The sequence below is a fragment of the Diachasmimorpha longicaudata genome, chromosome 1 (genome assembly GCF_034640455.1).
Source record: "Diachasmimorpha longicaudata isolate KC_UGA_2023 chromosome 1, iyDiaLong2, whole genome shotgun sequence".
Classification (NCBI taxonomy): domain Eukaryota; kingdom Metazoa; phylum Arthropoda; class Insecta; order Hymenoptera; family Braconidae; genus Diachasmimorpha; species Diachasmimorpha longicaudata.
This window is the reverse complement of record NC_087225.1, coordinates 6,277,774-6,290,010: the sequence shown is the minus strand read 5'-3', so window position 1 is coordinate 6,290,010 and position 12,237 is coordinate 6,277,774. Positions and strand designations below refer to the sequence as shown.

At 38.7% G+C, this 12,237-nt stretch overlaps 3 protein-coding genes across 3 annotated transcripts; 2 read left to right on the top strand and 1 right to left on the bottom strand.

Annotated features, from left to right (window-relative positions):
• Nucleotides 1-542: 542 nt before the first annotated feature.
• On the top strand, nt 543-3,076 carry LOC135169179 (uncharacterized). The gene is made up of 4 exons (XM_064133924.1): nt 543-747; nt 976-1,391; nt 1,736-2,064; nt 2,257-3,076. The coding sequence occupies exons 1-4, from the start codon at nt 602-604 to the stop codon at nt 2,452-2,454; spliced, it is 1,089 nt and encodes a 362-aa protein (XP_063989994.1). The 5' UTR covers nt 543-601; the 3' UTR covers nt 2,455-3,076.
• LOC135169162 (protein yellow) lies at nt 2,918-4,881 on the bottom strand. Its single transcript, XM_064133902.1, has 3 exons — nt 4,232-4,881; nt 3,689-4,103; nt 2,918-3,506 (listed from the first exon to the last, which is right to left on the bottom strand). Exons 1-3 carry the CDS (start codon nt 4,718-4,720, stop codon nt 3,286-3,288), a joined length of 1,125 nt encoding a protein of 374 aa, XP_063989972.1. The 5' UTR covers nt 4,721-4,881; the 3' UTR covers nt 2,918-3,285.
• A 250-nt stretch (nt 4,882-5,131) lies between these two features.
• Nucleotides 5,132-6,850, top strand: LOC135169171 (protein yellow). The gene is made up of 3 exons (XM_064133910.1): nt 5,132-5,421; nt 5,777-6,035; nt 6,127-6,850. Exons 1-3 carry the CDS (start codon nt 5,204-5,206, stop codon nt 6,748-6,750), a joined length of 1,101 nt encoding a protein of 366 aa, XP_063989980.1. The 5' UTR covers nt 5,132-5,203; the 3' UTR covers nt 6,751-6,850.
• The last annotated feature ends 5,387 nt before the right edge of the window (nt 6,851-12,237 follow it).

The following is a 12,237-nucleotide window of genomic DNA, read 5'->3' as shown; positions in this document are numbered from 1 at the left end:
CCAACATCATGGATAAAATTAAAGTCTATTGAAATTTAAAAATCTTTTGAAATCCTAAATATCTTAATTTTGTCCCCCTGAATCGCGTTCCGGGTCCCTGTCCTCTAAATTCAGGAATTATCTGCTCCAATGAATTGTCGTTCAGACGATTTCAACAATAATAATAGCAAAGTGCCAGACAGGGACATAAACAATCCATTCAAAAACTGTATCTTTGATTTTTCAGACCATATTTAGTTGTCGTAACATGAGAAATTGGAAAGTTGAATTTAAATCATTAACAAATGTTTCTCTCAAACATAATGGGAACTGAAATATCTAACGACATAGAAAAATGGTGGGTAATAAACCATTGTTGAAAAACGAGTGACACTATCAGATTTTAAAAGTCTAGTCCCATTCTTTTCGAAAAAGGTTGTGACTCTTTCACTTCAGAGTGGTAATTTGATATTCGTAATTGCTCAATTTAATTCATCGTCATCAGTATTTTGATGATTAAGCATTCAGAGTGTATTTATTCGCTGACAAATTGGGAATGGTTGTGGATGGGCATTGATGAGGAAAGGGTCAACAGTCTGTGGTGATATTTCATATCACCAACATGTTGTTTGCTATTTCTTTGGTTTTCCTCGCACCGGATGTCTGTCATACGTCCTCCTGGGATTTTTCCAAGTGCAATGTCTCAGATGACATGACCATTTGGAAGTTCGCCATCTGGAGGAATCGAGTGTTCTTCGCTGTCCCGAGGTTCATGTTCCATTGATTGGAATCAATAAATACATCCAACTATCCAACAAAATTATCAACTTACATTTAACAATTTTACAGTAGTCCGAGAAAATTACAAAAAATCCACAGATTTTTTTACAAATTAATGATAATCTTTTTAATCTAAATGTTCTCGCGTTTATGGAGATGAACATCAAACACTTGTTGCGGAACATCTATGTGGCTACTCATAAATACTGTTCTCAGGTGGAGCGATAACTCTCACTGTCATCCAACCCTGCTGGAAGCCCCCTGGTACCCAGACCATCCCCCAGAATTTCTATTATTGCTCCCACATGTCTACCGCTCCACCGTCTTCGCCTACCCCAGCAGGGAAATTCAAACGTCCAGCAAACTCTGCAAAAATTTGATCTCGGTCGTCGGAGTGGACATAGACACTCGAGGACGTCTCTGGGTGTTGGATTCACCTGAGAAAACTCGATGTCCTGCGAAGATTGTTTTATTCGACCTGAGGAAAAACGAGGAAATATGTCGGGACAATTTGCTGGGAATTTCGAAAGAGGGATTGAAGAATTTACTCATTGACCCTGTGGTCGGACCTCGCGGGCACAGGGCATATATCGGAGATCCTGGAGATAATTCCCTTCTGATTTACAATATAGGTGACGTAATAATGTACAACAGCACCGCACACAGTAAAACGCCTGAGCAAAAATACAGGCGTATGTTTCTTGAGATCAAAGTGTGGTTTTAACCGCTCATAATAACATACGAGACCATTGTGACAGAAATTATGTTTTAAAATGTGAACGTGAAGTTTAGAGGCCGCGCCGAAGGCGGAGTCTGCCCTCACATTTGTTGTAAACGAAATTTATGCCCACATGGTCTACAAGACTTTTTGCTCCAAACTTGACTTTTGAATGGAGTAACATAAAATGTTTGTCTGAAGCAAAATATTTCTAATTGTCTCCTGTACCTCATTAAAACATCGAATTAAAATTCGCAGACCACATGGGCCTTCGAACCTGGTGGAAGACAGAACTCCAACTCCCCAGGGATCACCCCAGAATCATCTCCACGGACCTCGCAATATGCCGGAACCATCGGCTGTTCATAACCGGGGCCAATTCTCTCGATCTCTTCAGTGTGAACCTGGAGGTCCTGAGGAACCAAGACTCCCAGGCCCTCGCACCACCTCAGACCACTAACACAACTTATCACGGCATAAAAATGGGAGTTTCCTCAGGTCTACTCTGCGATTCAAAGGGTGGCCTTCACTACTTCCTGGTCACAGAGCACGCCAGTGTTCGATGGGATACAAAACGCCATTTGAAAGTAAGAGTCATGGGCTACTTTCCTAACAAGTAGTTATCGATTGCAGGAATCGATTGCTCTTAGGATACATCCTAATTACACAACACCGGATTCAATGGGCATTTTTTATCTTCCCCAGTCATATCATTAATTTAATTAACAAGTGTTGGAACGAGCACTTTTCTATTCTCATTTTCTTGATTTACTTTTCAGGCAGGTAGTCACGCAGTCCTGTTACAGAGTGAACAGGCTCTCAGTCTAACGGATTATCGAATGGACGTGCAGAGAAATGTCTGGGGACTGGTGAATGCACGACATCCTTATTTGGGTGAATATGGAAATCGCAGAGCCACGGGGAAATTGTCCGATCGAGTTGTCAGAGTGTCTAAGTATAATTTATTCGTCCCTTGAGGCGTCTGCAATTGACGTGAAATAAACTCATCACTTAATTGCCCACTGGATTTTATGAATAAATGCAAATCTTTTGCAATAGTCGTTCACTCATTGACAATTCACCTCGTAAATGCGTAATCAATCATTTCTTTCTGTCGAATTATATCTGCCAATCGATTCGTTGGTCTGATATTATGTGTAATGGATGTGGGTCAAGAGGCGTGTTTTATTGGTCAATCATTGTAATGAAGTACTAAATCATACGTTATGGAAAGGATAACATCCTATCTAAAGAAAGGAAATTAAATCGAGTTTGACTATGAGGAATTGATGGATTTTTGATTGCACTAGGTGTTCAATAGTTGAAAGATAGTACGAGTCAAGTTTTTTTAGGGGATTGGTATGTAATGGGCCAATCTCTTAGACGATTAAATCATTTGATAATTTTAAGAACGGCATCTAATCTAAAATTCATCGCATGTAGTTTAAAATTGATAACTCTTTTATTAAGATGATAATGTCATTGATTCTCCATTCTATCATGCGACTAGAAACGACAAGTTAGTGTCACTCGATACAATCAAAGAAAACACTGGTTAGTTTTGTCCATAATCAAATCTCCTGTCATGTGAATTCATTATCAGACAACAGAAATCTCTCGTGACTGGTGCGACGGAAGTTCAGTTAATGAAATAATTAATGGAATGAGATCAGTCAAACTTTGTGAGATTTTTCAGCAAAGAAATTGCTGATAAAAGAACTCCAGCTCCTTGGAAATGACTCGGTTTCATCAAGTCCAGAGCCAACAATGGTTGGGCTATTTTAATGGTAGATAATAATAATAAATTGTTAGCACTGCTTGACGATTGGGCGGATGAGCATATTGGTGCCAGAGGAGGGAACTGTATCCTGAATGTAATCCTGGAAGTTGCTCTCTAGGGCCCACATGAGTTTCTTGTAACCAGGAACGACTTGAGTTGGCATTCGATACTCATCACCTTTTTCTACGAGGATGCAGTTCTCTGGTGTAAAGTTGGTCTCAGCGTTCCACATATATATATCCGACTCTCCTGAAGTGAAAAAAAACAATTAATTGACCAGCTTAACGAATGGAGTCAACACGATACAATTGGAGGAAAAACAAGCGAAAGATTGCACATTCGCAGATGATATAAAAATAAAATTAGTTACCGTGATCCAAATTATTCAGTTTTTTAATCGGCAAATGCAATTAAATGCAATCAACACAAACCTTTCATACGGAAGAAGAGATTGCTGCCATTGTCACTGCCAAGGCCAACCAATTTTCCGGGTTTAGGTCCCACATCAACGACATTATTGTTAATAATTCCCCTCCTCAGGAACTCAGCTTTGATACTGAAGACTCTACTGCAGTTCATGTAAGAGCAGTAAACGACTGGTGTGTAGTCTGATTTCCTGACGAGTGACATATACATGAGATCGCGTTGATTGGATCCCAGATTGACGGCCCTGGGGAGGATCAGTCTGCATCCTCGTTCAGCAATGACGTTGTAAGCGATGATTGAACGAGTTGGTGGATCAGAGATGTACAGGAAGACATTGCCATCCGGAGCATAATCCACCACGAGATTTTGAAGATGGGACGCATCAGTCATGTAGGGCTCGATGTTGATAACCTTGACAACCTGAGTGATTAAAAAATATTGATTCGTTAATTTCATGCTTTGAAGGAGTTGGTGACAGCATCAACGTTCACCCTGTAATGCTCGGTCTTAACCGAGAGGTGTTGATTTACAATTAACTGGATAATTACCCGTCCATTTTTAACATCAATGGCGACCACTTTAGGTGGACACCGTTTAATCGGTTGTGTCAATGTATTGACAATTCCCGAGTCCAGAACCCAGAGAATGTCCTGGACATCCAGGGAAATGTCGATGACGCTCTGTAGGGCTTCGCAGTTGCCCTCTTCCTGAATTACCCAACAGGGGAATGGAGTTATTCTGTTATTGCCCTTCTTGTGGAGGGAAACAACTCCGAGGGTGAATGGAACCCCTGGCTTGAGCCTCGGAAGAGCCACAATGGCCTCGTCTCTGTACATCTGCAGTCTGGTGACGATGACATTCCTGGGAATGTAGCGTCCACTGCTCAGGTAAATGTTTCTTGTGCTGTTGCACGGCCACTCGAGGTTCGTTCCCGAGAGTGGAACCCTCAGTTCTTGTAAAGCGACTTTTTTGCATCCAGCAAAGACGATGGTGATTAGGGAGAGAAGGCACAAAGAGACACTTAAAGTTCCCTTCATCCTATTACTCTTGCAGTCTTTCCAACAGTTAATTTCAACAGGAAAAATCCCGACGGTTTACACTGAACAATTAAATTTAAATCACTTCGATGATTTCTCTTGTCATCGGTGATCCTTTACATTGACGAGAATCACTATCTCGAAATAAACTGAGAGAGCAACATTTAAATAACGCGTATATATAACAGTTTATACATAATGTTGCATGATTTTTCGTGTAAACTCTTTGTTTTTTCCGGGATTACAAAATCAGCTCTTTCCGAAAATATCGACACCGACTTCCGACTCACAGAAATGCGGAAATAATGACGATACGCATCCGTCCGATTCTTTTGAAAAACAGTGTCATTCCGCGAATTTCAAAATTCCAAACATAATGAGGATGAAGCATATATAATTGTTGGATACTCCTGTACGTTATCAGTCATTTATTTTTTCCACCTAAAGGCAGTAGTGGTGAATTAATTATTAAGTTATAGGAGAATGATACTCAAATTATTGATAGTGTTAGTTGTCATCGGGTGCACTCTAGCCAAACCTTCATACAACGAAGAATCTACCAAATGGACTGGAGGGCCTATTGACTGGCCCTGTGATCTCACCGAGAGCCTCTACAGGAATGGTGGAAAATACATCAGCAAAAATGCTATTGTCACACGCGCCATTATCTGGAAGGACAGTGCTATTGTTGCGTTGCCTAGGTAAATTAAAAAAATTAATAACAATACTCGAGGAACAAAACAAATTTAAATGATGGAAGATTAGAGGTGATGGATAGAAACTGATTTTTTCGCATCCACACTTCTACCAAAAACCGATTTTTTTTTACTAAAAAATAAGGTTGGCGAGAATTTAAAGAACTTTAATTATTTATTTATAACTAATGAATCTTGAAAAATTGTCGTTGACCCGCTATTAACATGCCAACAAATATTTTCCTTAGAATAAGATTTTTTTTTCTGTACAATCTTGACTCAATAAATTGAAACCCTTGAGTGATCAATGGTCCCTTGATTTTTACCTCAAATAATAGGGCCTCTCTTATCTAATCGACAGATTTAAGAAAGGTGTACCAATAACCTTGGGAATCCTACCGCTGTACTGTAAGGTTGGCTATCCCACCCTGAGCCCATACCCCTGTTGGTCTGTCCAGGAGGAAGGCAACATCGGTGCATTTCAGAGCGTCGTAGATCTCTTCCTCGATCCTCAGAATATTCTCTGGGTCCTCGACACGGGAATCGTGAATTCCCTCGAGGAACAGCCTGTGCGAACGGGTTCCCCCAAGGTCGTTGCCATCAACGTAAAAACTGGAAAGGTAGTTCTTCTCACTTTACAAACTATTTTATCACGGGAGCACTGAAGTGGAATAAATAACCTGTTATTGCTCATATAAAAATTGATTTCAGATGGTCAAAACTATCGATCTAAGTGGAATGACCACTTCAACATCAAGACTCCAGTACGTCGTAGCTGATTACAGCGCTGACGGTCGTGCCTTCATCTACGTCACTGACGCAGCCACTAGAGCAATTCTGGTCTACGATGTGTCATCCGGTCAGGGTTGTCGTGTTGTCCTCCCCAAGGCCGTCACCACGGGCTGTGGAAAGCGAGATGTTCTGTACCCATGTCTCATCCATCGTCCTGATGGCTCTGGGGTTCTCCTGCTCTCCTATCTCAGCGGCTCCAGACTCTACAGCGTTCGCACTGAGTTACTTCAAAATGGCTCGGCTGCGGGAAAAATTCACGATCTTGGGGACAAACCTAAGAAAATGGTGATGCTTGGGACTGACAAAGGAACAGCTGTCTTCTTCCGGTATGAGGGAGAGCAGGCAATCTACAGGTGGGATGTCTGCACACCCTTCAATGACACCAACTTCCTGAAGGTGTACGAGGGTGATGGATACTCTTTCGCCTCTGAGGTCATTCCTGATTACAAGAGAGGACGCATGCGTATTCTTGAGTCCAACTTTCCTGATTTTATCAGGGGCACTGTTGGCATTGGGGTTGATCACTCTCTGACAATCATGTAATTAAATTTGATTGTGATAATCAAATGAAGCAAAGACTGAATTGGAGGTGGGTGAAGACTTCTTTTTGGAATAAAGAAAATATAAAATAATTTTTACGAAATCGTTTGTGTTTTGGATTCTGAGCTGGTGTAATGCCCTTTTTTCACGCTTTCCTTCACGGGGTAAAACGGACTGACTAAAACGATCCCCGAAACGTGAATCAAAAATTAGTTTTTCGCACAGCGGAATGCAAAAGCTTATTGTGGAATACAGTTTTTTTCGTGGAGTCTAATATCATAATGACAATTATAATTGTTATGTATGAATATTTCATAAGTTGGCGTATGGAAAATTGCGTAAAAAATATTTTTCCAGTGCAATGAGCGACCTATTGATATATGTTTTTTTTATTTTTCCTTTCATTTTTGAAAAGTAACAGAAGTAGCTTGACAACTTTTGCGTAAGTGCGAAATAAATTGAATTTTCCATAGTTACAGACGTCCTTTCTCTCAGCTAACACTATACATATACTACAATATAATATAGTGAATCAGTAGTGCATAATGCTATTCCGTTCGAACACACCTAAAAGGTCAGTCGACAGAACGAGTTATTGCATTTTTTGTTTTATGGCTCATATCATTTATCTTTGATATTGATCACTCTATGCGTTAAGCTCGTTTGCAGCTTAATCCATGGAATTTCGTAATAATTTTAACGTTATATAGGCGGACAACGAAATATGATCGTTTTTTTAATGCATTAATCAGTCGCGTATGACAGAATTTATTTTATCTTGTATGTGGTTACAGGACAAGCGCATTAAAAAAAATAGTTTGAATTTCTAGGCTCTAATTGCCATACTCGGATTTCAACGAGCGAAAGTTCTCTGATTCAAAACCAATGGAACAGTTTGAAAATTTTAGCGGCATAATAAAGTTATATCTGCAAATTTCTGGGGAGAGTTATTCATATTAATGTCAAAGGACCAATTGAATTATACATCGAAGCGAGATAGGATTTTTATAAATCCATTGTGAGAGAAACAAAAGTGTGAAACAAGTCTGGTTTCAAACTATAAAATCCCAATGTTTATTCAACTTTTCTATTCGTGCATAAATTAAATTGGATAAATTTGCGATTTCTCCCGATTTATCTAGACTGTTCCCTAACACTCCCATTGTTATCTCAACGTCGCGGAGGCGTTTTTTTTTTACATGGATTTTCCATGGATTTTTAAAAGTTACAACTTGCCGCTTTTTAACGCGTTATAGCACATGTGAATGCACAATGATGCAAGATAACCGTCTACGCACACTAACGGCGAATGGTAGAATGATAATTTTGTCCAGAACGAAAAGAAACAAAACCCCCGACGAAAAGAGCTCATAAATAAAGTAGAGCAGTGAGTAAAAAGGACTAATTGTCAGAGACAATTGTTCAACAATTCTGGATATTTAATTTCCCCATAAACTCCACCAACTTAATCCTCGCAAGTCATGAGCAAAAAACTCAAATGCAAGTGACCAGCCTTGAAATGTCGATCGTGATTTCCCACGTTGAGATTATTGTTCAAAGGAAATGTCGGTATTACATTGTCATTATTCCCTGGAATGAAATTACAGGGAATTTAAACTGCAAGAGTTAATGCTCGGCGTGGAAAATGTTCGATATATATATGTCGATGGTTGAATGCCTTGGCATTACGTGAAACTGGAGGTGTGTCTCGATATCGCGTACCGGTTAATCTAATGTGCAAGTAATTTGGAATAGCACGAAGGCAAGGCACTCGCAAATCTCTTGAAATATCAGGAAACAATGGGAGGGTTGCGGTGAAGAGTTATTCCTGTTTTATGATTATTTTTTTATGCCTCTAATTTTTTTATTGGCTTACGTCACATTAGGTGTCAGAATAAGTGGTTATTTATAGCTGCAATTATTTCTGACAGGCGTACCCGCAGTTTGCCCAGTTGATGAATGGCATTAATTACCAATTTATCTGATCATTGTTGTAGATAGTATTAAAGTTCATCAAAATAATGAGGATAACTTGTTCGAGATTTGTTAAATTTTACTCTCAATTAGTCCTACATATCATGAAGACAATATTCAAGGAAAAAAAAGTATTCATGTAGTTTATCAATATTAATAACGCATTTGAAGGCGAATACGTCATAGCAGGAGATTTAATCTGAGCAGCCAATGGACGGGTCAGACGGCGGTCGTACCTCTGTCTGTTTCTACTGGGATAGAGAGTGGGGAACATGTCCACTTCCCTGCTGTGACGTCATGGCATGGTTGAGTTCTTCAAAAAGTGGAATTTTTTAGCAGCGGTTTCCCGCTGCTAAACGTAATTAAGAGAGCAATAAATATTATCTTCTAGGGAGCGATACAATTTCTAAATGCAAATATAAAAGCAGCAATTCAACACGTATGTTACCTAATGCATTTGATGGTAATAAAACAATCTAACAGTTCTTTCAAGTGATTGTACGCTATTTGTATTGGAATTTGATGAAAATACTTTTAATGTCCTAACAATATCCAAACCCGAAATCTGCCTTCTTATGATAATTATTGAGAATGCTTGATATGTGTGGACACAAATGAATCGTTTGTCTATAGTTGTTTTTAGTCCATCTCAGTATGTTATAGTTTTTATAGTTTTTCTCTCCAAACAGTACCGAAATGTTTTAATAAATAGAACCAGAGAAGAAACAGAAAGGAATTAATAAACAAGGCCTTTTGTCAAATGGGTCTAGAGTGTCAAATCTTTCGTCACTAAGAGTCAGTTGATCTGTCTGGAGACATCATACCAGAAAGATATACCTTCTGCGTACGATAATAAATAATCAAAGTTAATAGTTAAATCGTTTTTATATTATTGAGACACTCCCTATCCATAATCTAATAATAATATAATCAGAATAACAATAACGCGGTTGTAATTTATCCTCCAGAGGTTATTGACTTCGTTAACGCGAATGAGAGGTGCGAAATTTACTGGGACTTCTTGTTTCCAACTGTCAGGCCCATCGCCATAGGGAGCCTGATACCGTCCTCTTCGAGTTTGATGATAAAACTAGCGATGTGATTGAGTCCTTGACTCCAGCTGAGAGCAATATGGCAGAGAGGAGGAGGAAAGGCGGTTCATATCGTTAGTTCTCCTGGTTGAAGGACGTTAACTGATCCAGGTATTCAGGGTTAAGCTAGTTATCCTGATTATGGGTTTACTGGGCGACATGAAACAGTCTATTGTGTATTGTGTCTGCCTTTGACCTTCTGGATGCCGAAGATCGTCATTTTTGGGTGCCTTCGTATTGGAAATGGGATAATTATAAATGATTTATCGTGTAAATCCTGTTTTATTATTTTTCTGGGAAATATTTTTACATTGGAATCTAATCGGTCAACCTATTGTAAACGTCTCCAGGAAGTGCGGACACACTTGGGCCGTTTATGACCGAAACAGCCCAACACGTGGACAACCCAAAGAACAAAAGGGCCTTGACTTTGGGTCGGACTTCTCAGTCTGGACGAGCTGAGGGCGGACACTCAAGATCGAGCTCTCGAGGAAAGCACCCGCGTTTTCCAGCCCAGTAATCTTTTAACGTGACTTATCCTAAAAATTGTTTGTGACTAAACCTGATTAAATATTGTGGCCTTTGATAAAAAGTGAAAGTTTATTAATTACCGATATTTTATTTTATACGCTGAAAAGGCACAACCGTTCTGCTTTGTCTCCTTAAAGGAACTAACTAAAAGACAGAGCATACACATCACCCCCAAACGTCCTGGAATTTTCTCACATAAAAATATTTTCCAATCTCAAGTGGAAGCACCAGAATAAAAGCAATACTAATCGTATAAAGAACTATTTAATCCATCTGCAAATTAATTTTTGATAAACATTTCAAATCTAAACTCCAATACTTTGGCTACTTGAGGCTTATAATGCCAGACTTCAGGAAGATTCACCCCTTAGCCAAAGGGTAGAGAGGGCGAATCTTCTTGTTTACTCTATGGTTCGAGGGTATCTTATCTTCAAATAATAATAATGTGGCTGAAGGCCCTCAGGCGATGGCTTAGTGCGAGAGAGCTTTTGGATTTCTCTTGCAATAAATTCTGTTGAAACGGGAACCCGAATTGTAACAGCAATAATACATGAAAAAAATAGTAGAGAATGGATAAACTTAAGAAACAAAGATAGAAATCCTAGGGATTAGTGAAAAATTAAGAGAACCGATTAATCGCTCATTCACGACAAATAATTATTGAATGCAGATAAATATTTTTCTTTGGGATTCGATAGATTGGGGAGCATTGGGTTATAAATCAATGTTATATGGAAAATCGACAACAGTGATTTCATGTATCTGATACCTGACACGTATATGAATTATTAACGTTGTTTGGAACATGTTTGGGTGGGAACTTCAAGGCTAATTGAGAGCTATATGAACATGTTATTCGGTGAGAATTACATGGTTGAGCGAATTGCATTTTTTTCGTTAAATATAGCGAACAATTCAGCGTAACTTAGAATTGAATATTGGATTATGGACAGGGATTGTCGCAATAATATAAAAACGATTTAACTATTAACTTTCAATCTTTATTATCGCACGCAGAAGGTATATCTCTCTAGTATGATGTCTCCAGACAGATCAACTGACTCTTAGTGACCAAAGATTTGACACTCTAGACCCATTTGACAAAAGGCCCTTGTTCATTAATTCCTTTCTGTTTTTTCTCTGGTTTTATTTATTAAAACCATTCTAAACATTTCGGTACTGTTCGGAGAAAAACTATAAAAACTATAACATACTGAGATGGACTGAAAAACAGCTATAGACACATGATTTATTTTTGTCCACACATATCAAACATTCTCAATATTGAACAGTTGTAATTTCATTAAAAATTCAATCGAAGTTTCTTCGACTTGCTGCCCAAAAGCTTAAAATTCACTTGTATTTTCTGCCGTAATGTAATATAATTGAATATATTCGCAAAATTTAGGTAAATCGCAGCAAATAATCACACTCTATGACGTCAATAATTTTCTTTAAAAGAGCCCATTTCCTAATCAATGAAATTGAAAATGAAATTACGTTTTCCCCCAGAATCGAGTTCAGTGTCATTGTTCTGAAAGTCGCTTCTGACCTGTCCATGAAGTTACATTTCTTCCGACATTCCATTCCATTCATGAAACCTCGCTTCACGCACACTGCGCCTCCGAAACCCACCATCGTCGTAGCAAAAAATGTACTTCGTAACTTTAGTGATAAAAAAATATATTTGTTTCTAAACTGGTCTCTTTTGGGCCAAAAAATTGCCTCTTAAAAAATACTCTTAAGAAAATAAAATGTACTACTACCCATTTAACCACTACTTTGAACGGAAATATGTTGCGGTAAAACTAGATTTAGTATACCTTCTTCGTTATTCGATACTTCCACATGTGTTACTCGCGAAAGAACTTTATTTAAGGTGAAGGCATCTAGA

Bases quoted from the DNA above. Each gene is read 5' to 3' on its own strand.
- LOC135169171 (XM_064133910.1), top strand. From the start codon at position 5,204: ATGATACTCAAATTATTGATAGTGTTAGTTGTCATCGGGTGCACTCTA. The intron at 5,422-5,776 runs GTAAATTAAAAA...TCTAATCGACAG, and splicing joins GCTATTGTTGCGTTGCCTAG to ATTTAAGAAAGGTGTACCAA. The intron at 6,036-6,126 runs GTAGTTCTTCTC...AATTGATTTCAG, and splicing joins TCAACGTAAAAACTGGAAAG to ATGGTCAAAACTATCGATCT.
- LOC135169179 (XM_064133924.1), top strand. From the start codon at position 602: ATGTTGTTTGCTATTTCTTTGGTTTTCCTCGCACCGGATGTCTGTCAT. The intron at 748-975 runs GTTCATGTTCCA...TACTGTTCTCAG, and splicing joins GTGTTCTTCGCTGTCCCGAG to GTGGAGCGATAACTCTCACT. The intron at 2,065-2,256 runs GTAAGAGTCATG...TTTACTTTTCAG, and splicing joins ATACAAAACGCCATTTGAAA to GCAGGTAGTCACGCAGTCCT.
- LOC135169162 (XM_064133902.1), bottom strand. From the start codon at position 4,720: ATGAAGGGAACTTTAAGTGTCTCTTTGTGCCTTCTCTCCCTAATCACC. The intron at 4,104-4,231 runs GTAATTATCCAG...TTAATCACTCAG, and splicing joins TTGATGTTAAAAATGGACGG to GTTGTCAAGGTTATCAACAT. The intron at 3,507-3,688 runs GTTTGTGTTGAT...TTTTCACTTCAG, and splicing joins TCTCTTCTTCCGTATGAAAG to GAGAGTCGGATATATATATG.